Below are 26,772 nucleotides of genomic sequence, written 5' to 3'. Positions count from 1 at the left end.
TTAAATGCTGAAGAAAACTGTTTGATAAATGTACTTTTTTCCCCTCTCTAATGGTGTCATGTTGTGCTTTTCATATCACATAAAATTCGAATCTGTCCATAAAATGTATAAATGTGATAATACAAGCATGGACATAGAAAGGCACTGCATACCCTGGCCATTACAAACTTCTGTGAAAAAGATAAGATGTATACAATATCATACCATAAAATAGAAAACACAGGAAGAGAAAAATTTCCTGAAATTTGTCTGCAAAAAATGTAAATGGCTAATATTGAACCTGTTGTAATTACATTTAGAACTTTAAATAGTTAAACTAAACACTAATGAAAAATGATTTTGTGTTAACAGAACACAAGAAAAATAAAATAAGATTGCAAGATTTTCCAAAGGAAGAGTTACTGGACACCTTGATACATTTAGAAAAAAAATTTACACAGGCACTGGGGTTATATTTTATATTTTAGTTTGAACAGAAAACATCCTAAAATATTACATCCTTATTCCCTGAACTTCCCCTCCCCCCCGCCCCCCAGTGAATCTGGCCACAAACACAAAACTCAGAAATTAAATAGAAGAATATTATTTTTTCCTGCTCTCTGACAATCTCGCAAGCCCTTGGACAAACATGATATGAGTTTGAGTCAGGGGATGAGAACCCAGCAGCAAAGTAGGGCAAAATGACAGTTCTTAAAAAGTGGTGAATATTAAACATCTTCTGATTTCAAAAGGTGCAAAACAAATTACAAGAAGCAAAACCCAAGTCAATGCTGTTTACGTGACACAAACATTAATAGTTATACATTCTCTGTGTCACAGGGAGACATTTTCATAAGCATATTTCAGTTTAGATAGTTTTATTTATACCTAGCTTTAAAAACATCTTAATTCATTTTTAAATATCACACTTATCAATTAAAGTTATTTAAAGATGGACATTGTAATAGGAGTAACCTTGAAAAAGAAAGTTCTAGTTATCTGTTTTTAAACAAATGTGAGATTTCCAAATGAAGTATAACAGCAAACATATCTGTTATATCCCCCTTCCCTATCTCCCCTTCTTCCTCCCCCCCATCAAGGATTCTTGGTATGCTAAAAAAATGTACAGGGCATCAGCTTCAAAGTCAGCAGTTGGTGTGTATTTGAAAAATGTGGTCTGACAGTGAACTTTTGGATCGAATCCATGCATTCAGCTCTCTCCTTTGCGAATATTGAGACAATCTCTCCAGTGTTTATTTACTACAGTCACTGATGGTCATGTTTAATAATGTTTCTTACTTCTCCCTTCAAAGATGAGGGGGAAACGCAGTCTTCTCTGTGTATGAAAGTTCAGAAATGTAGTTGGAATTAATAATTTTTCCAAGATATTAATGATTAGTAATACTGAAATATACAATCAGTTTTGTCATTTTTTCTGTTTGACATGCACATCTATTAAACTTTTTGAAAAATTAATTCTAATCCAGTTTATAGTATTGCCTTGAGCCAAGCACAGAATGGATAGGTAGTGCAAAACCTTTTGTGCATGGTTATAGCCATGCAAGTGTTCCTTTTTTATTTTTATACACAATCATACAGCCATATAATCCAGACATTTTGTTTGAGATAAGTTTGAGTTCATTTTCCAGTCTTGTTCTCAACCTAGATCTTATGGATATGGCATATTACCCAAAATGGCAACTGTCCCTAAATTGGAGTTTAATTAGGTTGGTTTTATTAACTAAAATCCCTATTAGTTAACACTGATTTTGCTTGTCTTAAACAAAAATTTTGCATACAGTTCTTGACCTTAACATCGTGGGAGTGGATAGTAATTATTATATCCATCAAAATCTCATGGAATTGTAAAGTCCCTAAATTCTGGTTTCAAATGCTACAAAAATCCTACTAAGTTAAGTAGTTATTCAAGTAAATCATAGTTCTTAGAATAAAATCTGTAAAAATAAATATGAATTAAATGACAAATGAAGTCTCTTTGCTTTTTGTCCACTAACTAGTTGCGTGGCAAAAATATGGCTGAAAAGTTCATAGTTTTTTTATTTATTGGCAGACCTTTTAGTGCTACAGCTGGGATTCATATGTTTAGTATTACCATAGGTATTGCTCTTTAACCATTCTGGATTAACAAAAAGCTTATTCACTGTTCAGAAACACATCTCTGCACACAAAGAGACTGCAAAGAGTTATTGATTAATCAAGGGAGGACATTTATTTAGTTTTACTTTGAGCAATCTGTACAGGACATACTCTAAAATTCTTCATTAGCATTGACTATTTCCTGAGTACACTGAAACTAAGAATTTTGAAAATTAAATACAACATTTTTGTCTGGGTCTTTTTAGTTTATTTTATAATAGATCCAAAGAGGTGATACTTCCCCTCTATCGGATGCTGGTCAGACCGCAGTTGGAGTACTGCGTGCAATTCTGGGCACCGCACTTCAAGAGGGATACGGATAACTTGGAGAGGGTCCAGAGAAGGGCCACTCGTATGGTTAAGGGCTTGCAGACCAAGGCCTACGAGGAGAGACTAGAGAAACTGGATCTTTTCAGCCTCCGCAAGAGAAGGTTGAGAGGCGACCTTGTGGCTGCCTATAAGTTCATCACGGGGGCACAGAAGGGAATTGGTGAGGTTTTATTCACCAAGGCGCCCCTGGGGGTTACATGAAATAATGGCCACAAGCTAGCAGAGAGCAGATTTAGACTGGACATTAGGAAGAACTTCTTCACAGTTCGAGTGGCCAAGGTCTGGAATGGGCTCCCAAGGGAGGTGGTGCTCTCCCCTACCCTGGGGGTCTTCAAGAGGAGGTTGGATATGCATCTAGCTGGGGTCATCTAGACCCAGCACTCTTTCCTGCCTATGCAGGGGGTCGGACTCAATGATCTGTTGAGGTCACTTCCGACCCTAACATCTATGAATCTTTTCATAAATCTCACTACAGGATGACATGTCCATTTTTTGGACTTACTGGCCAATTTGGAAAAGTACTTAATCATGTGTTTAACCATAAGTATATACTTAAATCCTGTTGATTTAAGTTTAAGTGTACATTTAAAATTAAACACATGCTTCAGTCCTTTGATGAATTGAGGGTAGTAAATGTGTAGGATTGAGATGTGAACAGGATTATGAAGATTTGCTCCTGAATGATGTTGAATACTACAAAAGCTGGTATCTCACCTCTTACTGTAAATATGATACTCATCCATTTTTAGTTATTCTCTGTTGGAGAAGAAATAAGTATTATTATAATAGAAGCGTAATGAACTGTTTACTACAGCTGTTTGAAAAACACTTTTCATCTTCAAAGTGCCATATAGATAATAGTCATAAGCAGGAACAGAAATTTGATTATTCGTGTAAAAATATCTGTACACACTTTTGAATGGTTAATGGAGGTTTTCTTTTTCTTTCTTACCCCAAGATTATTTGGGGAAAAAACGTATCACTTTATTTCTGTAATTGCTAAGAACTCTGAGATTTCTATGAAGTAGGTGCTGTAGATTCAGTTCAGATCAATGGAGGTTTTGAATAATCTTGATTTATAAGATTATTAAAATGTTTATACTTAAACTTTATTTGTAAATTCAAGTTATGGTTAGTAAAGTAATTGGGAGTGTACCCATGTAGTCGGGCACAGGAATAAAAATAGCTCAAGATCTAAAGTTCTCATTCTTTCTTGAATCTTGAAAAGTATTCAAAACTTAGTCATATTCAACCTGAAGGCCTAAATTCTCAAGCATCTGGTCAAGGGGTTGAAATAAATTACCCTTAAGGTCCCTTCCAAGCCATATAGTTCTGCAAGAGAGCAGAGCCATAGATCCTACCATCTAAAACAAACACTAGGCAGGCCATGTGTCATAATTATAGCTAATATTTCAGTAAATGGAAAAAGTTTCAATACACAGTACCAACAAGCATGCAAAATTCATGGCCTGTCACACCAACAGCCTCTCTGTAGGTGTGAGTTTTGAGAGACAATACACACACACACACGCACACTTTTTTATACTACATACAAAAGTGCAAAGATTCCCATTGTTAGTTTGCTCCCTGCATCTCTGATATGTGTAGGAACTCACTGGCAAATAATGCTTCTAATGGAGTTTGATTGCCTGTGAACTTAACTCTCAACAAGTAGAAGGAGTTTCTCTTTAGACCTAATAGACAGTAGGGTGTGCGAAACAGCACCGTTTCATTTTGACTTCCATTTCACTGTTTTGAAGAGACAGCGTTTCGTTTCATTGTTTCACTTCATTTCGAAGCACTGTTCCGTTTTGTTTCGTCAAAAGCGTTTCACTGTTTTGATGCGTTTTGCCCATAGGCTATAATGGGGAATCATGAAAATGCTTATAAATTTGTCATTTCTTGCCTGATTCAGATGGAAATTGTAGGGATGGTAGCCCCTTCTGAGGGCATGAAGCCTTCCAAGTTTCAAGTAGGGGCTTCTGGAGAACTGTACCTCAAACTTCTGACAACCAAAACTCATATCACTTGCTGGCAGCAGCAGCCTGCTGTCATCCCACTTGCAGATCTGGGGGCCTGTGACCCCTGGGAGGGCTGCGGTGCTGTGCCAGACTCTTCCCAGGGAGCCTGGGCCCCCAGATCTGTGCATGGAATGCCAGCAGGCAGCTGCTGCCAGCTGGGACCGGCGCTGGGCACAGCCCGTGCCGAGCACCAGGAAGCCTGGTGCTGCTGTGGGCCCCAGCCAGCAGCAGGAGCCTGCTGTCATCCCACGTGCAGATCAAGGAGTCCACGCTGCAGCAAGCCCAACTTCGAAACTCAAAATGTTTTGAAACTTTGTTGTTTCTTTTGGAAGCTGCTTTGAAGACTTTTGTTTCATTTTGATTTAGCTGTTTTGAGCTCAAAACGCATCAAAACAGCTTCAAAACGAAACACCCATCAAAATTTTGCACAGCCCAGTAGTGTCTGTTGCAATGGATAGCTTCATAGATTCATAGCTGTTAGGGTCGGAAGGGACCTCAACAGATCATCGAGTCCAACCTCCTGCATAGGCAGGAAAGAGCGCTAGGTCCAGACGACCCCAGCCAGATGCATATCCAACCTCCTCTTGAAGACCCCCAGGGTAGGGGAGAGCACCACCTCCCTTGGGAGCGCGTTCCAGACCTTGGCCACTTGAACTGTGAAGAAGTTCTTCCTAATGTCTAGTCTAAATCTGCTCTCTGCTAGCTTGTGGCCATTGTTTCTTGTAACCCCCAGGGGCGCCTTGGTGAATAAAACCTCACCAATTCCCTTCTGTGCCCCCGTGATGAACTTATAGGCAGCCACAAGGTCGCCTCTCAACCTTCTCTTGTGGAGGCTGAAAAGGTCCAGGTTCTCTAGTCTCTCCTCGTAGGACTTGGCCTGCAAGCCCTTAACCATACACGTGGCCCTTCTCTAATCATAGATGTTAGGGTCGGAAGGGACCTCAATAGATCATCAAATCCGACCCCCTGCATAAGCAGGAAAGAGTGCTGGGTCTAGATGACCCCAGCTAGATACTCGTCTAACCTCCTCTTGAAGACCCCCAGGGTAGGGGAGAGCACCACCTCCCTTGGGAGCCCGTTCCAGACCTTGGCCACTCGAACTGTGAAGAAGTTCTTCCTAATGTCCAATCTGAATCTGCTCTCTGCTAGCTTGTGGCCATTGTTTCTTGTAACCCCCGGGGGCGCCTTGGTGAATAAATCCTCACCAATTCCCTTCTGTGCCCCCGTGATGAACTTATAGGCAGCTACAAGGTCGCCTCTCAACCTTCTCTTGCGGAGGCTGAAAAGGTCCAGTTTCTCTAGTCTCTCCTCGTAGGGCTTGGTCTGCAGGCCCTTGACCATACAAGTTGCCCTTCGCTGTACCCTCTCCAGGTTATCCGCATCCTTCTTGAAGTGTGGCGCCCAGAATTGCACGCAGTATTCCAACTGCGGTCTGACCAACGCCCTATAGAGGGGAAGTATCACCTCCCTGGAACTATTTGTCATGCATCTGCTGATGCACGATAAAGTGCCATTGGCTTTTCTGATGGCTTCATCACACTGCCGGCTCATGTTCATCTTGGAGTCCACTAGGACTCCAAGATCCCTTTCCACCTCTGTGCCACCCAGCAGGTCATTCCCTAGGCTGTAGGTGTGCTGGACATTTTTCCTCCCTAGGTGCAGCACTTTGCATTTCTCCTTGTTGAACTGCATCCTGTTGTTTTCTGCCCACTTGTCCAACCTATCCAGGTCTGCCTGCAGCTCTTCCCTGCCCTCCGGCGTGTCCACTTCTCCCCATAGCTTTGTGTCATCTGCAAACTTGGACAGAGTACATTTCACTCCCACGTCCAAGTCGCTGATGAAGACATTAAAGAGTATCAGTCCAAGGACCGAGCCCTGCGGGACCCCACTGTGCCCACACCCTTCCAGGCCGAAGCCGACCCATCCACCACGACTCTCTGGGTGCGACCTTCCAGCCAATTCGCCACCCACCGGACTGTGTAGTCATCCAAGTCACAGCCTCTTAACTTGTTCACCAGTATGGGCTGGGATACCGTATCGAAGGCCTTCCTGAAGTCTAAGTATACGACATCCACCCCTCCTCCTGTGTCCAGGCGTTTCGTAACCTGGTCATAGTAAGAGACTAGGTTGGTCAGGCACGATCTGCCCGCCACAAACCCATGCTGGTTTCCCCTCAGCATAATTTGCCCTGCCGGGCTCTCACAAATGTGAGCCTTGATAATTTTTTCAAATACTTTACCAAGGATGGAGGTGAGACTGACCGGCCTATAGTTGCCCGGGTCCTCCTTCCTCCCCTTTTTGAAAATGGGGGCCACGTTAGCCGTTTTCCAGTCCTCTGGGACTTGGCCCGTGCGCCACGAGCATTCGAATATTCCCGCCAGTGGCTCTGCAATGACGTCGGCCAGTGCCTTCAGCACCCTCGGATGGAGCCCATCCGGGCCTGCCGACTTAAAGGCATCCAGTTCTTCCAAATGACTCTGCACCACCTCAGGATCTACGTATGGAAGTCTGGCGCCTTGCTGCTGCCTCTCTACAACCCCAGTGAGAGACTTGTCGTGCCCCTCACTTAGGAACACTGAGGCAAAGAACTCGTTGAGGAGTTCAGCCTTGTCCCCCCTATCTGTCACCAATTGTTTCTGCCCATTTAGCAACGGTCCTATTCCTCCCTGGGCCTTCCTTTTACTCCCAATATATCTAAAAAACAATTTCTTGTTGTCCTTTACTTGGGTTGCCATCCTCAGCTCCATGGCAGCTTTGGCCCGCCTAACTGCCTCCCTACAAGCACGAGCAGAGGAGGTATATTCATCTTTAGTGATCTCACCCTGTTTCCACTTTTTATGTGCTCCCCTTTTGGCCCTTAGGCTGCCCTGGATTTCTCTGGTCAGCCATGGAAGCCTCCTGGCCCCTTTCCCTCTTTTGCCTCGCTCGGGGATCGTCTTGCTTTGTGCCCGAAGGATCGTTTCCTTTAGGCACAGCCACCCTTCTTGGGCACCCATCCCATCAAAACTCCTACTCTGCAGTGCTTCCTTGACTAATCGCCTGAGTGCATTGAGATCAGCTTTCCTAAAGTCTAGCACTTTCACCCTACTAGTTACCTTACCCACTCTCCGTCTTATGTTGAATTCTATTATAAGGTGATCACTGTCTCCCAGATAGCTACCGATCTGGAGGTCCCCTATCATGTCATCACCTGTTGCCAATACCAGATCCAGTATGGCATTCCCCCTAGTGGGACCATGCACCTCCTGTGTCAGGTGGAGGTCCTGTACACAAGTTAGAAACCTGCGTGAGCGATGGGACCTTGCTGTCTGCGTCTCCCAGCAGATGTCTGGGTAGTTTAGGTCCCCCATGACTACCGCCTCTTTAGCTTTTATGGTCTCCAAGAGTTGCCTCAGGAGCCCCGCATCTATTTCTTCCCCTTGGTGTGGGGGTCTGTAACAGACCCCTACCACCAAATCCCTTTCTCCTTGCCCCCCATGTAGCCTAACCCACAATCCTTCTACTTCCTCAACCTCAGATTCTGTCTTGATGAGGGTTGATGTATATTGCTCACTGACATAAAGTGCAACTCCCCCCCCTTTCTTCCCCGACCTGTCCTTTCTATACAATCTATAGCCCTCAATATGTACCACCCAGTCATGGGATGAATCCCACCAGGTCTCTGTTAGCCCCACTAAGTCATAGGTGTTTAGTGCAAGCAGGAGCGCTAGTTCATCCTGCTTGTTCCCCATGCTCCTAGCATTAGTATACAGGCACTTGAGCCCTGCGACTGGTGCCTTTGCTGCCCCCCCGCTCCAAGTCCCATGGGGCCCATTGTTTCTTACCTTCTTGTTTCTTACCTGTTCTGTAGTGCTGGCCGCCCCATGGCTTTCAGGTTCCCAATGTTCTCCTTCTTCAGGCTGGGCTGTCCTTGTGGGTGCCACATGGTTTGGTGGTCCACAGCTTCCCCTGCCCTCGTACTCCCCTCCCCCCGACGAGCCTAGTTTAAAGCCCGCCGGAGGAGATCCGCCAACCTAGAAGAAAACACACGCTTACCTTTGGGGGACAGGTGAAGCCCATCCCAGCTGAGCATGTCCCTCGTCGTGATGTGCGGGTCATTGTCCAGGAAGTCGAAGCCTGCCTCGAGACACCACTGCTGAAGCCGCCAGTTGGTCTCTCTGATGCAGTTCTCCTGCCGTCTTCCTCGTCCGGTCACTGGTAGGATGGAAGAGAAAACCACCTGGGCACCGAACTCCTTCAGCACGCCACCCAGAGCACAGTAGTCCGCCATCAGGTGATCGGGGGTTCTCCTGGCCGCATCATTAGTACCCACATGGACTAGGACCATGGTGTAATAATCGGTGGGCTTGATCCTGGCCTGGATTACCTCCGTCACATCCCGAATCTTTGCTTCAGGGAGGCAGCATACCTCTCGTGCCAAGGGGTCCTGGCGACAGATGGGTCCTTCCGTACCTCTCAGGATGGAGTCTCCTATGACGAGCACTCGTCGCCTCCTCCTCTGGGTCATCGTGGATCTCTTGATCTGGTTGGAGTGTGAAGAACGTGGTGTTTCTTCTTGCCCAAGAGTTTCCTCCTCCCCTTCCATCTCCTGCAGGGTCACCAGGGCCTCGTACCTGTTCACCAGTCGGACTGGAGAAGCTGGTACCGGTTCGCTGCGTGCCGCTCCGGTCCTGGCTGTGACCATCTGCCACTCTGCTGTGGAGGGTATTCCCCGGGGTGCTTCTTCCTTTGGTGCCTGGGCCTGCAGGGAAAGGAAATAACTATCAATTTCATCCTCCGCCTCCCTGATCCCTCTCAGCCTGCTAACCTCCTCCCGGAGCTCCCTCACCTGCGCCTCCAGAGCCCTAAGACGGGCACCTGCTGGACAGGTGTGGGGGCCCCCAATCTCTGCCCCCCCCGGCCCTGCTGGGGATCCCCCACAGGCCAGGAGGTAGGGGGACACCGGCTCCCCCATGGGCTCGGTCTGGGTGGAGGCCTCAGACCTGCCCCGGGTAGCCTTGTCCCCCTGGGCAGAGGCCCTAGCAGTACTCCTCGTAGACACCATTCTACAAGCTGCTGGTTGTAGACCTGCGCGGTGTCTACGCCCTACCCCTACAGGAGTCCCACTCCTGGCCCTCCTGGCCCGCCCTCCGGCGCAAATGCCGGCGTGCTCTTACAGAGTGCGCCTGTTTGCGTGCTCTGTTCGCACCGCGCGGCTCGGGAGCGCGGCTCCCTACCGGCTCAGCTATATGGGACCCGGGGGGCTTCCCCTCCGGATCCGGCTCAGCTGCGCCGGGTCCCTCCGCCCCACTTACCTTCGGGGGATCAGCTGCTGCTGCCCCCGCTGCCAATTCCTCTGCTGCTGCTGCCGCCGCCGCCTCCGGTCAGTTGGTTGGTAAGAAGGGCACACGTGCGTGCGGGACACACGTGTGCTGCCTCCTCTCCTTCCCGCTGCTGGTTCCCGAGTGCTGGGAACTACATCACTCCGTGGCTTTAAAGCCCGCGGTTTGAATTACCCGCCCCGCTCCAACGGCCAATCAGGCGCCCCGGTCTACCCGGAAGTGCCTGCCGGCAGTTCTGCCCCTACGCTCCCCCGCTGGGGGGATCCGCTGCCGCGGGAGCCTGCTCCCCCAAGGGTTAGCCCCGGGGGTGCCCCCTGGCCTGGGTGGACAGTCCCCTTCCTAGCCCTCACTGTTTGCGCGCGGCTCGGGAGCGCAGCTCCCTACCTGCTCAGCTATATGGGACCCAGGGGGCTTCCCCTCCGGATCCGGCTCAGCTGCGCCGGGTCCCTCCGCCCCACTTACCTTCGGGGGATCAGCTGCTGCTGCCCCCGCTGCCGATTCCTCTGTTGTTGCTGCTGCCGCCGCCACCTCCGGTCATTTGGTTGGTAAGAAGGGCACATGTGCGTGCGGGCAACCTCTGGACCCTCTCCAAGGTATCCGCATCCCTCTTGAAGTGCGGTGCCCAGAATTGCACGCAGTACTCCAACTGCGGTCTGACCAGCGCCCGATAGAGGGGAAGTATCACCTCCTTGGATCTATTCATCATGCATCTGCTGATGCATGATAAAGTGCCATTAGCTGGTCTGATGGCTTCGTCACGCTGCCGACTCATGTTCATCTTGGAGTCCACTAGGACTCCAAGATCCCTTTCCACTTCGGTTCCACCCAGCAGGTCATTTCCTAGGCAGCAGGTATGCTAGACATTTTTCCTCCCTAGGTGCAGCACTTTGCATTTCTCCTTGTTGAACTGCATCCTGTTGTTTTCTGCCCACTTGTCCAACCTGTCCAGGTCTGCTTGCAGCTGTTCCCTGCCCTCCAGCATGTCTACATCTCCCCATAGCTTTGTGTCATCCGCATACTTGGACAGAATACACTTCACTCCCTCGTCCAAGTCGCTGATGAAGACATTAAAGAGTATCAGTCCAAGGACCGAGCCCTGCGGGACTCCACTGCCCACACCCTTCCAGGTCGATACCGACCCATCCACCACGACTCTCTGGGTGCGACCCTCTAGCCAATTCGCCACCCACCACACTGTGTAGTCATCCAAGTCACAGCCTCTTAACTTCTTCACCAGTATGGGGTGGGATACCGTATCGAAGGCCTTCCTGAAGTCTAAGTATACAACATCCACCCCTCTTCCTGTGTCCAGGCGTTTCGTAACCTGGTCATAAAAAGAGACTAGGTTAGTCAGGCATGATCTACCTGCTACGAACCCGTGCTGGTTTCCCCTCAGCATAATTTGTCCTGCCGGGCTCTCGCAAATGTGAGCCTTGATAATTTTTTCAAAGACTTTGCCAAGGATGGAGGCAAGACTGACTGGCCTATAGTTGCCCGGGTCCTCCTTCCTCCCCTTCTTGAAAATGGGGACCACATTGGCCCTTTTCCAGTCCTCTGGGACTTGGCCTGTGCGCCACGAGCGTTCAAATATTCCCTGCCAGTGGCTGTGCAGTGACGTTGGCCAGTGCCTTCGGTACCCTCGGATGGAGCTCATCCGGGCCTGCCGACTTAAAGACATCCAGTTCCTCCAAGTGACTGCACCATCTCAGGGTCTACGCATGGTAGTCTGGCGCCTTGCTGCTGCCTCTCTACAATCCCAGTGAGAGACTTGTCGTGCCCCTCTCTTAGGAACACTGAGGCAAAGAACTCGTTGAGTTCAGCCTTGTCCCCCCTGTCCGTCACCAATTGTTTCTGCCCATTTAGCAGGGGTCCTATTCCACCCTGGGCCTTCCTTTTACTCCCTGTATATCTAAAAAATAATTTCTTGTTATCCTTTACTTGGGATGCCATCCTCAGCTCCATGGTAGCTTTGGCCCGTCTAACTGCCTCCCTACAAGCATGAGCAGAGGAGGTATATTCGTCTTTGGTGATCTCTCCCTGTTTCCACTTTTTATGTGCCCCCCTTTTGTTCCGTAGGCTGCCCTGGATTTCTCTGGTCAGCCAAGGAAGCCTCCTGGCCCCTTTCCCTCTTTTTCCTCGCATCGGGATCGTCTCGCTTTGTGCCCGAAGGATCATTTCCTTAAGGCACAGCCACCCTTCTTGGGCTCCCATCACTTCAAAACTCCTACTCTGCAGTGCGTCCTTGACTAATCACCTGAGTTCATTGAAATCAGCTTTCCTAAAGTCTACCACTTTCACCCTACTAGTTACCTTACCCACTCGACGTCTTATGAAGAATTCTATTATTAGGTGATCACTGTCCCCCAGATGGCCACCGATCTGTAGGTCCCCTACCATATCATCCCCCGTTGCCAATACCAGATTCAGTAAGGCATTCCCCCTAGCGGGACTGTGTACCTCCTGTATCAGGTAGAGGTCCTGTACACAGGATCAGAACCTGCATGAACGGTGGGACTTTGCTGTCTGCGTCTCCCAGCAGATGTCTGGGTAGTTTAGGTCCCCCATGACTACTGCCTTCTTAGCTTTTATGGTCTCCGAGAGCTGCCTCAGGAGCCCCGAATCTAGTTCTTCCCCTTGGTGTGGGGGTCTGTAGCAGACCCCTACCACCAAATCCCTTTCTCCTTGCCCCCCCATGTAACCTAACCCACAATCCTTCTACTTCCTTATCCTTTGATTCCGTCTTGATGAGGGTTCATGTATATTGCTCATTGACATAGAGCGCAACCCCTCCCCCTTTCTTCCCCACCCTGTCCTTTCTGTACAGCCTATAAAATGCACGTGCTCTCCCCATCGGGGAATCGAACCCCGGCTCCCGCATGACAGGCGGGGATACTTACCACTATACTAACGAGGAGGAGCTTTTTTAACAAGGTGTCACATTTGTGCTGTGAGAAATGTCTTTCTTCACAAAAACAAGTGTGCAGGCATTAAAGGGTCTTTTCATAGAAGAAAGCAAGCTGTGCCACAAAAAAAATAATAGCATTTCTAACCAAGAACTTCTCCAGAGAGAATATTTTCTACCACTAACTCTAACACCTTTGTATTTCCTTTGGGGTCTCCCCCTACACTCATCAGGACCCACTTGGTTGGCAAGACTAGGTAGGGAAGGGAACGTTCCTTCATGACTCAAAATCTCCTGGGACAGTTTGAGCCCCGCAACCTCTGCTCCCATACCCTTTACACAGAACCAGAGTGACAGTGATAGGCAAGTCCAGGGCAGCAGCAGCCAAGGCTGTGAACTCAGCCCCAATTCATCTGCAGGGGTGAGGGGTTGCCACATCCCATGCCACATCCCCACTCTGCCAGAGGCTGTGTGCCATGTTTGACAGCCCTGGTTGCAGCTCTGGGACCAGTTCGGGTCTCAGCACAGCAGCTGGGTTTGCCTGCAAGAATGGGAAGAGAGTGGACAGCATGTCCCCCATCCTCCCCTCTCCAGGCAGCTGCAGGCTAAACACAGCACTGGTTGGCTGTCTGGGACTGGTCACAGTCCCTCCCCAGGTGGTCAGAAGCTACCTCTCCCCTGTCCCCCACCATGGCAGCAGATGAAAACAGCTTGCCAGCCATGGAGGCAAGAGAGCAAAGGAATAACTCCCTATCACCCTTTGTCTATAGAGCTCCCTTCTGAGGGGACTTTGTTGCTCTCCAACCAGAGGGCTGGAATGCCTGCACATCTTCCCCTCTATGTTTTCCAGTGCTGTAAGTTTTCCATAAATTTGAAGAACTAGTATTGAATGCTTGTCCCTAGTCTATATTTTGGTGATAAAGTTCCTGGCTCAGTCTTCACTGACAATTAAGGTATTTTCTAGGGCTGTGCAAAGCTTCAGTAGCTGATTCAATTTGGAGGAGATTAGGCCCGATTCAGGAGCCGAATCTCCAAATTCGAATCAAATTGGGAGACCAAGTAAAAGTTCCGAATCGATTTGGAAAAGCTTCCGAAAATGATATACCCAATTCAGAGATTCGGCCATAGACTAAACAGGCAGCTGACAGCCGCTTCTAGCTGGTAGGTCTGTTGGGGTTGGGGGAGCGGGAAAGGAAGGGGTGTAGGGGAGGGAGGTATCAGAGCCGGGGTGGGGGTCATGCTACTTGGGGAGGAGGGCAGGGAGGTGCAGGATATGGGCACAGCAGCACTGGGAACGGGGGCTCTGCCCTGCTGCCGCTTGTGCAGCCAGGGCGGGAGGGAGGGCAGGATGCAGATGCAGCTTGCTCCGGGCAGAAAGGAACAAAGTCATAGCCCTGCTCCAGCACTGCTGCACCCACATCCCACACCCCTGGCTGTGCCTGCCTCTCCCTGGCTGATCCGAATCACCGAATCTCTCCTAATTAGCACCAAATCTTCTAAAGCTGATTCAGTCAAATTGATTCAGGACAGTGATTCAAATCTCTGAATCGAATCACTCTCCTCCAAATCAGCCAAATCTGAATCAAATCCCTATTCGCACAGGCCTAATGTTTCTGTGTTTGTAGTCACAGTTCATTCTACATCTGTTTAGCACATTGTACTCTATGTACACTATACTATTTAATACCACGTGGTTGATACTAAGGTAATTGAGAATAAACGGTCTTAAAAGTATGTATAAATTGCAAGATAGAATATTCTTTTTTCTCTTTGCTAAGACCATTTCTAGTTATATTGCAGAATTTTCCATTTACCTGAATTAATATCCCTAGAATAGTGACAATATCTTAACCATGTATTTAAATATGTTTTAGGTACCACTAAAGTGAATCTTGTGAAAATCCCATCAACTGCTTCCAGTCCTCGGGACACTGCTCTAGCAGCTGTTATATGTAGTGCACTGGCTACAGTCCTCTTAGCTCTTCTCATCCTTTGTATTATCTACTGTAAGAGACAATTTATGGAAAAAAAGCCAAGCTGTAAGTTTCCAACTAATAATATTCATCTAGAAACTACAGTATTGTACAAGACGTTATTAATTTGTGCCTAACCTTACTCCAAGGCAAACTCTTTGCACAATCAGAACATTGGGCATTAAAATGTGAATGTAAACCTGCTTAAGCTAATACAAGAGACACAATGATAGAATTGTTACTTTAAAGTAATATTTTTAACTTAATAAGATAAATGAAAGACAAATCAGAGTTTTTTGTATTTAGCAGTTGTATCAACAGTTCTTCAACATAACTTTCAGGTATATTAAAATTAAATTAACATTTTCTTGCCCTTCATTTAAATTAAAATAAAAACATTGTGTTTTCTTTACATCTTAAAAGTTATCTTTAATTAAAATACCCTAACGACATAAGATGAGTCTTGGATGTCTAAAGAGGGAAATGCTAAGTAGGAAAAGGAGGATGATTTTGCCTCTGTATATGGAATGGATGAGACTACTAGACTTGAAAAATTGAAGAAGGTTCATAGAAGAGCTATAAGAATTGTTCAGGACTGGGGAAATGTCCCAAATGAGATCTTAAAGACTAGTTCATCTAGCTTACCAGGGTAAGAGAGGTGACTTGGTCTTGATTATTATGTACATAGATTAAATGAATACTACTGGTGGTAGAGGGCTATTTAATTTAATTTAATTTAACAAAGATAAACAAGTACGTTCCATCAGCTGAAGCCAGGAAAAGTTACATTAGAAATATGTCACAGGGTTTGGTTTGGGATTTTTTTTAATACTGAGATTAGACTAACTATTGAGTTGTATTCTCAAGAGGTTCTATTCAAAATACAGTTTCTTTGGCTTGATGCAAGAATATCATTTGTTATGCAAGAAATCAGGTCACAAGATTATCATGGTCACTTCTGGCTCTGAAACTTGTGAATGTGAAATGAAGCTCTGAGTGGAAAAAGATATTTTTTACTGATACATTTTTTCTCCATTTTATTCAAAGGGTCTATGAGATCACAAGATATTCATTACAATGGTTCTGAACTGTCATGTTTTGACAGACCACGGCTTAATGAATATGATCACAGAACATGTTGCCAATGCCAAAGAGACCCATCACAGACATGTGGTAAGTTAGGTCTTCGGCAGTTTTGGGAGAACAGGAGTCCAAGCAGCATGAACACATGGAATCATAAGCATTTATCTAGCCCTTTAGTTGTTATGCTTGGTTTCTAAGGTAGGACTGGGGTTAGTCTTATGTGGGTTATAAGAATATGGCCATCTCTTTAGAGGGATAGAATTTCCAAGCAGCTGTTTAGACAAGCTTTTCCTTATTATTTTGTTTCAGTTGTTTCCTTCAGTAATTTTTGTGTTTAGATACATGTTTCTTTTCTGCTTCTCATTAAAAAAAAGGAGTTTTAGTTCATGCTTTGAGATATAAATACATGTGTGTGATTTGTCTGCCTCAATTTAAGCATTTTCATAGTGCTTCTAATCTCAAACTACATTCAAAGCTTGCACATTCCTAGTTATTCAGATGTAGTAAACAGATATCGGAACAGGGACATTATCACCACGTGGTACACTCTCCAGCTATAAGGGACTGCTTGATGGGCAGGAGAGGCCAGACTGTCATTGACAGCTGCTGCTTCACAACTGGATCCTAGTCCTTGTCCTGCAGCAGCAGCTATCAGAGACAAACATGTGGGTGGCTGAAGATTGTATTTGACAGCTTCCATTGCATCCCAGCAGGGAGAGGGCTGTTCCTTCATCCGCAGCTTTTCTCATTGCTGCTACTGCTGCCAGTGGGGATGCCAGCTCTTGCTGACACCCCTGCAGTGGCAGCTGTTCCTTCTGCTTCTGCTGCCACCAAGGACCACCAGGTCTTGCTGCTGTTCCTGTGTGAGGAGCAGCAGCTCTGGTCCCCACTATTGTGGCAGCAGAGTCCCAGCAGGGTGCTGTGATAGCCCACCAGGCCTAAGAAGGCTGTCAGGGTGCCAGCTACTCTCCCTTCACTGCTTTCGCAGAGGGGGAGGGGGAAGGAAAACAGCACTGTGGGATGCTGGTAGTCTGAGACACCGTATAGCACTACATGGCCCTACAAAATAGTGCTACAGCAACGTTCCATTTCAAACAGGAACATTTCTGTAGCTCTGGCACCATTTTTGTTACACTTGTAACATTTTTATAGTGCCACAAACAATGTGAATGTTTATATACCCACTTTTTATAGCAGTACAGGGGCATTTGTAGTGCTGCAAACATAACGTGTGTCCACAACTGGCCTGCATCAGCACAAGATTACTGCTCACCATACACCAGCCCAGTTCCCTGTCTTGTTACTCCACAAATAATCTTAGCTGTGCCTCACCAGTCATGTGTCATACAAGTCTGATTGGCAAACTGATAATCCTTATGCTTCACTTTTTAACAAAATCCAAGTTTCTACTTGTTTTGGTCTTGCAATATATAATGTGAATGAAAATGATACAATGTCTGCCTACGTTTGGGGAGAGAGAACGTTCTGACGTGTCAGCTGCCTGTTCACTTTCAGAGGGTGACGACTCCAGTGCCAGGGATGAACCTTTAATATCAGCAACACTAAGTACTTCACTGCTCATTAAAACATGTGACAATAGAAAGCAAGCATCAGCTTATAAAGATTAAAAGAGTGTTATGTGATGGTTTTTATGTTATGTGATAGCTCAACAGGGCACAAATGTTTTCATTTTCCTGAAGGTTTGGGCTTTTTAAAGTAACACTATTTTCAAAGAATAAAAGGACCTGTTTTACAATGATAGATCACACCACCATGAATCCATAGTCTAATATAAAATTGGGAAAAGAATAAACTGCCTTTGAAAGAATAAACATCTTAAGTTTATGGTATAACATAAATGAGGATGTTTTACTTCTATTAAAGTTATTTTTTTATTTTGCAGGGCCGGTTCATTTGATTCCATCACTGTGCTGTGATGAAGCCTGTAGCATAGAGCACAGCAGTCACAGTTGCACTTTCCACTCACAGACTACACTTCATGAAAGGTAACTTGGTTCCTTAGACTTGTATCAAACACAAACTCTTTTGCATGGGAGCCAAATTAATATTCATACAGGATACACCAGTTCTGATGCAGCTGAATAAAGAATTAGAATTGCTGGCAGATCTTTTTACAGATTCATAAAAAATGTATATTAAAGTGAAATAAGCACTGCATTTTCACACAGAAGAAAAAATTTACATCGTTCAAGCCTTGAGATTGGGCACTAGTAAAAGAAAATTATACCTTTCCTCACAGAGTGTCTTCATTTCTACACAGATGAGTGTTCCTCCTCTCTCAGTCCTAATTGATAGCCCTCCCTTCTTTGCTACAGAACTAGCAAGATTTGTGTGATCTCATTCCAGTTACTGGTTTCCTGGAATGGAGTTCTTGCAGGGAACCAGAGTTATAGGAGCCAGCAGCATAGCTTTTAACTTCCATGAGCTCAAGTTTTTTATATAAGTTCACAGACTTTAAATTATTCCCAGAATTGGAGGAGCAAGTCTAGTATTTTTGAGATTCTATGAGATCGTTTTTTGATTTAGGTATAAATGCCTTCTATTGGAAAATGTGATGTTGATGTGTCCCACAGTTCTAAGCTAGTTATTTACTCCTAATCAATTTTGTCTGGTTGAATATACACACAGTAGTGGGACATGCATCACAAATTCCATGCTGTGTGTAAAAATAAAAAGCTTTTGATGTTATCTAATATTTCCTAACTGTAGATTTAATGCTGGATTTTTAATCACAATTATTTTCCATATTAGACTCAAGTTGGCTTCTAGCTGTTTTCTTCTTGTGGCCAAATGTAGCTAAAATTTTAGATGTGGCTTTTAAATAGCTGCTGTTTATACAACATAGCTTAGTGGTATAAGCATCAGATGTATTAAAAAAAACAAACTAAGCTTTCTGAAAGCATATGTTTAAATGTCGGCAAGGTTGACTCGACCCCTTCATTCTTTTTAGATCAACAGAATGAGTTTCGTGCAATTAGTGCAGGGTCTTTGGTTTAGACTTTAAAACTAGAGCTCATGTCCACTGTATGCAGACATGAAAGATTGTATGGTGACTTCCATACAAATCAGGGTTTGTCCCAATTCCCTTTGCCAAAAATTATCTTTCCTTCAGCTGTTGTTCAGTGTCCTGGCTGCTGGTCTCCAGCTGTAAAGATGTTTCAGTGTTATTTTGTGTGTATTCTGGAACCAGGAAAGCATTTTAATATTTTTGGGGTGGGGCTTTATAAATATTAGGGTAAGGATCATTAATTCAGGATATGTTTTGGTTATGCACATCCTTAGTATATACTAGGTATAATAACTTAGTAACCTTAGTATATACTAGTTATAATAGGTATAGGTTATAAAAATACTACAGGTATTTCTTTAAAATAGTAATACATTTGAATACATTATTTTCTGTCATTGCTTACTATGGTGTATTATACTAAAGCCCAGCCAGTGTTGTGATCTCAATAAAGGTATTTATAGATAGTGCACTCTTGCATTTCGATACTATGGTGATAGATATCTTAAAACAATATTGAAGATTATGATTTGCCTGGAAACTGCTTCCAGTTGCTTTCTGCCTCAGGCAAAATAAAAATAGCCCTCCTAAAAATAAAATCCTTAAAAAAAAAAAGCTGACACTAATGCAGGGGTGAGCAAAATGGCCAATCCAGCTGGCAGCCGGACTCCATTTCCCAAGAGCCCTTGCCCACACATGGCTGGGGCTGGTCTCCATGGCGACCCCAGCCACAACTGCACAGGAAATCTCAATGCTGGGGTTGCCATGGAAACCAGCCACAGCCACGCTGGCAACACGCATGGCAGAGCAGTGCAGGGAACTGCTCTGAAGCTGCTAGGAACTTGCGATGGGGGCAACTTGTTCCAGAGCCAGGGCAGAGCTCCAATCTGTAGCCTGCACACTCTGGGCAAGAGCACATAAGCAGGGGATCACAGCTCTGCCCCGGCTCCTTGCAGCGGTGCCAGCATGGTCTGGAACAGGGGCAGAGCCGTGACCCCCTGCCTGCTCGCCCCTGCCCGGAGTGTGCGGCTACAGATAGCAGCTCTGCCCTGGCTCCAGAGCAAGCTGCCACCATCACAAGTTCCCATTGGCTCTGGACCAGCCCCCTGCCCTGCTCTGCCACTCATGCTGCCAGCATGACTGTTGCTGGTATCCATGGCAAGCCCAGCCTTGAGCTTTCCCACGCAGCTGCAGCACCATGGAGACCGGCCCCAGCCATGCACAGTGGCAGCTGGGAAATGGAGTCCAATGCCTGTCCCCGCTCTAATGTTATGTATGCTGAATATGAGAGAGAGAAAAAGCATTTTTTCACGTTAGATACCACTTGCAAGGTTAGCTGCACAGTGAAGTCCAAAGTAGAGGGATACTGGGCATGTCTACCCATGACACTATGTCACCGTAGTAATGCTCTACATACATGGGCAAAACCCGTGATGCCGCAGGTATGTCACCATAGCAACATTTGATTGTACATACTATCTCTGGAGTAGCATTTTAATAGAATCTTGTTCTTATTTCAGTACTTACAGTTGACACTTTGGACAAAATTTTGAACCTGTCCCTTTTATTTTATTGCAGGGTTTCAAATTCTGTTGGAGAAATGATTCCTGCCTTTCTTGGTTCTCTTTCACATACTGTCTGTGGAGATCTGTCAGATGTTTGGCCTCTTATGAAAAACCCTACTTCTTGTGATGGTATCTCTTTCTGTGAATCTTATCCAGAACTGACTGGAGGAAGTGCAAATTCCTTCCAACCAGAGGCTGAAAACACAGTCAATATAGATTCAGACAATGAGCAGGATCTAAGTGATGTACTTATTTCAGCTAAATCTGACTCTGAAAAGTGTGCAGAATCTATTGAAAGTTCCAGATGTAGCACATGTATGGATGCTTCATTTATGCAGGACTCAGCAGCTGCCAAAAACCAGCCAATGACAGGGCATGACAGAACTATTAATGTTTCTATAGACTGATAAAAAGGTAAAATACATTTCTGTAAATAAGAAACAAAATCTGTGTGGTACACCCATCTGCTTACATTAAGAACCCTGAGAAAGACAAAGAGTGCAGATGCAGGTGTCCACCAGCCTCACTGAGAAAAATAATCAAATTGTAAAAGATGGCAAGGTTCTGTCCATCCTTGGGCTGTGTCTGAGCATTGCTAAAGTGAATATGTTCTCAGAAGAAATAGACATTTCAGATTTGTCATATTTTAAATCCATTTTGAGTATTTGAGAAGTGTATTTCCACCATAACAAAACGGTCATGTGGTTATTTATGCAATTGTAAAGTTCTCTTACTAGAGAGCTTTTAACAGAATATATTTCTATTTTATCATTGTATGTTAGACTGTTGCTTACTAAACTTCATCTTTATTTTAAGAAAGTCTAATTATAGATGTTTGCAAAATGTTTTCAGTGTGAAAGGTCATACAGCGTCATAGAGTGTAAACTCCTTTGATCTGTTATTGTTTGTAATAACAGATGTTGTACCAACAAAGATACTGTTTTGTGTTTAGAAAGCCTGGGGCCTGCTGGCACTTTGGGGCAGAGACTGCTTTTTCAGTATGTGGATGTACAGCACAGAACAAAAGAGGGCTTCAGTGTTTCCCTGGGGCCTCTTTTACCAAAATGTAAAATAAATGCTAATTTGACTAAAGGCAATTCATATAAGATGAACAATTTTGAATATATTTTGGAATTATGTGTATGCATAATTAAATTTAGACAAGACTGAATTTAAGACAGAAGTTCAGTTTCAGGGTTTTTTCTTTTTTTATAGTATGAGAGTGATTTAAGTTAGATGTTTTCAGTGTTTTATATAAAATAAAGGATTTCATATGGTATTTATGAGAGTGTAACTACTCTTTTATCACTTTCTCTAGGAAGCCACAAATATTTCTACTGGCACTAGAACTGCATGCTATCCTCGTCTTTCTTTGCTAATGCTTGTGAATAGAAAGTGGCCTGGTCCTCAATGTTTCCTAGTTTCAAAAACAGCTGAAATAAATTGGCAACATTTTAGACCTTTTAGGCAGTTGCATCTGAGCCATAACAGCTGTAAGTTGAAACGTCAAGGAGCAATTTGAGAGAAGACTGAAGGTGGATTCATGATACTTTGCAGCTCTTCTAAACAACTATCTTCTGTTCTTCATGGGTGTTTGAAAAACATAATGGATTGAGCTTGCAGCTATGTATAAATACTATAAGAAATAGAATTACATTAGTGTGTTTAGACTGATCTGTTAAACATAGCTACAGATGTCAGATGGTGTGGGACAAAAGTTTGCCAGTTATTCTGCTTGCAAATTTAAGCTTGCATTAGGTTTTTTTCCTGGCTGGCTGTAATCTTAATTCACATTTCTATTTATGTAAGGGTTAAAAAATAAACAATTCTATTTATGTAAGGATCATGCATTAGTGAATGGAAGCTTGTATTGTATTACACATTAGCTAAAAAGCTGCTTTAATGAATCAAGGAATTTGCATATCTCAATAATATGTATTTTTGAAGTCCCTTAAAAATCACCTTTTTCTTATGCCAGAAGATTAGCCTTAATTTAGATGTAGCTTTGGTGTAGACAGCACATTGGACTTGTAGCTATATTATATGACTCTAAATGTTGAAATAATAACATTGAAATAATGAACTCTCATATCAATATCAAATTACAGTAGATTTAGTATGAAGCATTCACACAGCTGAAAGTCACTGAAAGGTTGCCAACAGGGGACAGTTTTTAGAGGTTAGTCTACAATACATCATAGGGTCAATTTAAAATAAGGTGACTTAACTAAGTTGACTTGACTAAGCTGACTTAAGCCACATCGGGACATACATACATACAGTTCCTTGACATAATGGTAGCAATCATGTGAGCCCTCCCCTGCAGTAGCCCCTGGCTAAGTTAAGTCAACTTTGCATACACACATGTTTAAGTCGACTTAAAGTCAACTTAACTAATGCGACTCAAGATAATACACCTTAGAGGTATATTACCTTGTGCTGCATTTAAGTTGACTGTGCTCCACATATATGTGTATGCTCTGACAGTTAAATCAACTTTTAAAAGTTAAGTTACTTAACTGTCAGAAACCTAGTACATGTGTATGCACCCATGGTGACCTAATCCTTTTATTCTACACAGACTTCTTTTTCATCAATGCCAACACCTCCTGTAAGTATCTCCTGAAATTTTCCACCTTCCTCACTACACACAAAAGTGATTTGATAGCAGTTGTTTAAAAATACCATTCATCTGAACCACAAAATTACACAGATGCCCAAACTTGAGTAAGCTTATTATCTTATGGCTGCAACTCTGGCACTTTCTCTATAATTTCTTATCTATAAATTACATTGCGTCTTATACTGGCATTTGTTCTGTAAAAATCTTCTATCAGAGGTACTATTTTTTTCCTATTGGGAAGAGTCCCAATGAACTCCATTAAGTGTTACATTAGGCAGGATCTAGCTCTGAAATCATGAATTCTCATAAAACATTCAGTATGCTCTTAGCAAAATACAAGTTATCAGCAAAATGATGCAAATACATGGTACATTTTCTTCCTTGTTGTAAATGTACTGTACAACAGTTTGCATACTAATACAATATTCTCTTTCCTTAAAGGAAAGATGCTTTTGCTGGTGACACATCAGCAGAATTTTGGGCCTGTAAAAGAAGAATTAAATGCAGTACTAAAAGCAAAGATAACAAGATGCTTTGCCAAAAAACAGTGGAACTTGTTGTTCAAGTAACTGCTACTACTCATCATGAATAACACTTGCATAATATGGCCCAAGGTTAGTGAAGAAATTTCCTCTGAATATTTGAATATTAAATGCTACTATTGACTCATTGACTTATTATTGTACTAAATAAACAGTCATGCTTGTGTTCATTTGTTAAATACTTTGAAAGACATATGCAGTTCAGGCAAAATTAATTTTCACATCCTTTCTACATTAGATAAATATGTCAAAATATTACTTTCCAACATTTTTTACTTGAAAAAATGTTTGGTGTTTTTGTATATGCTTTATAAATAGAAAAATCCAATATGCATTTCAGTATATCGCAAAATATTGCTAGAGTACGTATGGAGATTAAAATTTTAACTGTCAAGAATACCGTGAAATGGTATGATCAAAAACTTTGCCAGTATCTGTCACCAGTAAGTATGTTTCCCATTGGAATTTTCACTTTGTATGATCATTTTTGTCCAGCAACTACTATATTTACTCATACATCGTATGCACACACCTTTTGCCCAGAAAGCAGTCCCAGAAATTGGGGTACGTGCTTTAAGTGGAGAAACTGATCTTCTTTGCTGAACTAGAAACATGGACGGGGGCGTGTCTACATGAGACACTACTGTGCAGCCATTAATGCGCATTTTTTAGTACTTGTATTAGCAAGTACTAAATAAGTACATAGTAACTGGGGTTACTGCACAGTATCACCAGCGAACATCTTTCAAGTCACACTACGGTGCAGTACCATATTAGCACAGTCCGTGCTATAACACACTACTGCTCAGTATTATTCGACTACTGCACAGTCAGCATCTTGTGTACTTGTGTCCGGGCTGTGCTGCAAAATACAGCACAAAATACTGCTCCTCTCTGGGACAGCAAGCAAGCAGAGGTGGTATCCTATGTTAACCCTTTCACAGCTGCTAATGAACTGTCAGTAGCTTTTTTATATTCTGCCTTCCCACAATAAGGTGTGTGTTTTATTTGGGGACATGTGGTATGCAAGAAACTATAGTGTATATATACATTTCCTGTAAATGAGTGAGAGCAAATTTTTCAAAGAATTCAATATGCAAAATAGCTTTTTACAAGTATTTGTATATTATGTATATATTTTTTTAACATAGTTTTTCTTAATTTAAGCAGATTGGTCGTGTTTATATTGCTTGTGCCAAGCAATATTATACATGCCAATAGAAAACAAATACCACCAGTGCCATTTGACATACTTTTTAAATCTGTAAATTACAACCATGTAAATTGTTTTGTAATACTTTTTTACTTGTGAATAAACTATTACATGAATTGTTCTTGGTTCATTGGTATCAAATTCTTAATATTACCAATTCTCTGTATAAAGATGGGTGACATTGGGACAACACTTTTTAAGCAGAATTCCCCATTGATTTGGATTAGATGTGCTATATTCAAACAACGTGGTGATCTGGCTCCACATTGTCAAAGTTGTGTTATTGTGCCTTCAAACTGTGAGAGCTTAAAGAGACAGTAATTTAACATTATCCCTGAAGTTACAGGGCCTCAGATCTGGTTTTTAGCTAAAGTGGAGAAAAAATAATTTAGTGAGATGTCAAACACAAATGCTTTAGGGCACTTGTACATGTGATGAAATTGGCCTTTTAATCAATTTAATTTCCCTTTTGTACCATTTCAATGGAGTCACCATATACACCTGCAGTGGTGTATTACGTTTTAATTTCGTCCTGCTGTGCATGTGCAGTGGTGTATGTTGTTTTAAATGACTTGGTTACATAGCAAAGTAAAACGCATCAGATGTATTTTAGTTTGCTATGTAACAAATTGCAACAATTATATATCTAGAGAAGGCGGCAGGGATGGTGCACAGGGTGCTGGCAGCCCAGGCATATTTGGGGAAGCTCAACTTGGAGGGTTTCCAGCACCCCGTGCACCATCTTCACTGCCTTCTACAGCTGCCAGCACAAGCAGCCACCCTCCTGCCACCTTCCCACACTGCCCTAGGTGCAAGCCAGCCCATTCTCGAGCGGTGCCAGGCAGTGGGAAGGCAGTGGGGATGATGGTACATGAGGCACTGAAAGCCTGCCAAGCCCAAGCTTCCCCGAGTACACCCAGGTGTCCAGTGTCCCATGCACCGTTGGATCAGACTGGGTGCTGCCTGCAAGCTGAGGGGGCACCGTTGTCATGGAAGGAAGCACCAGGCCTTCCCAGCAGCTCAGTGCCTGCATGACCTGGTGGCAGCTTCTGTGGGGAGGATCTTCTGTGGGGAGGGAGTGACAAGGGTCCCGCTTTTTCTTTTTTTCCAGTGGAGCCTGCCCGCCTCTCCCATGGCCTGGAGGCAAGCTGCCAGTGGGCTCTGAACTACAGGGGCCCCAGACTTTCCCTCCAAAGCCGCAGCGCCCCTCTCCCAAGTAGCACCTGCCCACTAGCACCCTACCTAGGCAGTCCAGGGGGGCACTACCACCACAAAGGGAAGCACCAGGGTCCCCTGCAGCTCAGGGGCTGCTTGGCCCACCGGCAGCTCACCCGCAGCCATGGGAGAGGCAGGCAGGCTCCAAGAGGAAAAAAAAGGCCCCACTCTGCTTTTTTCTTCTTTTTTTTTTTTCTCTCAGTGGAGCCTGCCTGCACAAGCTGCTGCCGGATCATGCAGCTCAGGCCCACCAGCAGCTCACCCCTTAGCCATGGGAGAGTCTGGCAGGCGCCAAGGAAAAAAAGGATAGGGCCCTCACTGCCTCTGGGGTGCCCGGCGTGCAAGCTCCAAGCAGGCAGTGGCAGCAAACACTGCCCGGCGTGGCAAGCGGGGGGGGGGGGGCTGCAACTGCTGCGGCCATGTGCAGCCCTATCAGGTGAGCCCAGAGCCAACGCAGGGCCAAGACTGGCAGCAGGGCTAGGTTACAAGCTGGTGCTGAGCGTGGGAAAAGCCGCCCCTCGCCCACCCCGTGGGCGGTGCCCCACGCTGCAGCTGCTCATAACCCGCGTCGGGCTGCCTGTGCCTGCTCAGGACAGCCCTGCGCAGGCTGTAAGCAGCTGCAGCAGGGAGCATGGGCCATGGGTTGGGGGAGGGGCCACTCTTCCTCAGACTCCTTCCTTGCCCTTCCCCCAACCCCTTTACCTGAGTTTCTGGTGCCATGCAATCGCATGGTCCCAGGTCCCCTGCTGTGGCTTCTGGCTCGCAGGGGCAGGGCCAGGCAGTCCCTGCTGTTGCAGGAGCCCGCCGGGCTCCCCCTGGG

The 26,772-nt window shown here is 44.7% G+C and overlaps 1 protein-coding gene and 1 non-coding gene across 7 annotated transcripts in view; one reads left to right on the top strand and one right to left on the bottom strand.

Moving 5' to 3' along the window:
• TNFRSF19 (TNF receptor superfamily member 19) overlaps positions 1–24,858 on the top strand; it is a 106,186-nt gene extending 81,328 nt beyond the window's left edge. For 3 of the 6 annotated variants that reach the window (XM_059720441.1, XM_059720448.1, XM_059720454.1), the window contains 4 exons: positions 14,585–14,749; positions 15,731–15,856; positions 17,670–17,772; positions 20,373–24,858. In XM_059720441.1, the coding sequence (XP_059576424.1) occupies positions 14,585–14,749; positions 15,731–15,856; positions 17,670–17,772; positions 20,373–20,766 (788 nt within the window). In that variant the 3' untranslated portion in view covers positions 20,767–24,858. The remainder of the gene's footprint in view (positions 1–14,584; positions 14,750–15,730; positions 15,857–17,669; positions 17,773–20,372) is intronic. The other 3 variants (XM_059720459.1, XM_059720443.1, XM_059720457.1) reach the window with 3 other exon arrangements.
• On the bottom strand, positions 12,652–12,722 carry TRNAD-GUC (transfer RNA aspartic acid (anticodon GUC)). The gene has a single exon. It is a non-coding gene; the product is annotated as a tRNA-Asp (tRNA).
• Positions 24,859–26,772: the final 1,914 nt, after the last annotated feature.

The sequence above is a fragment of the Alligator mississippiensis genome, chromosome 1 (genome assembly GCF_030867095.1).
Source record: "Alligator mississippiensis isolate rAllMis1 chromosome 1, rAllMis1, whole genome shotgun sequence".
Taxonomy (NCBI): Eukaryota; Metazoa; Chordata; order Crocodylia; family Alligatoridae; genus Alligator; species Alligator mississippiensis.
The sequence above is the reverse complement of the archived record's forward strand: the minus strand, read 5'-3'. Positions and strand labels throughout refer to the sequence as shown.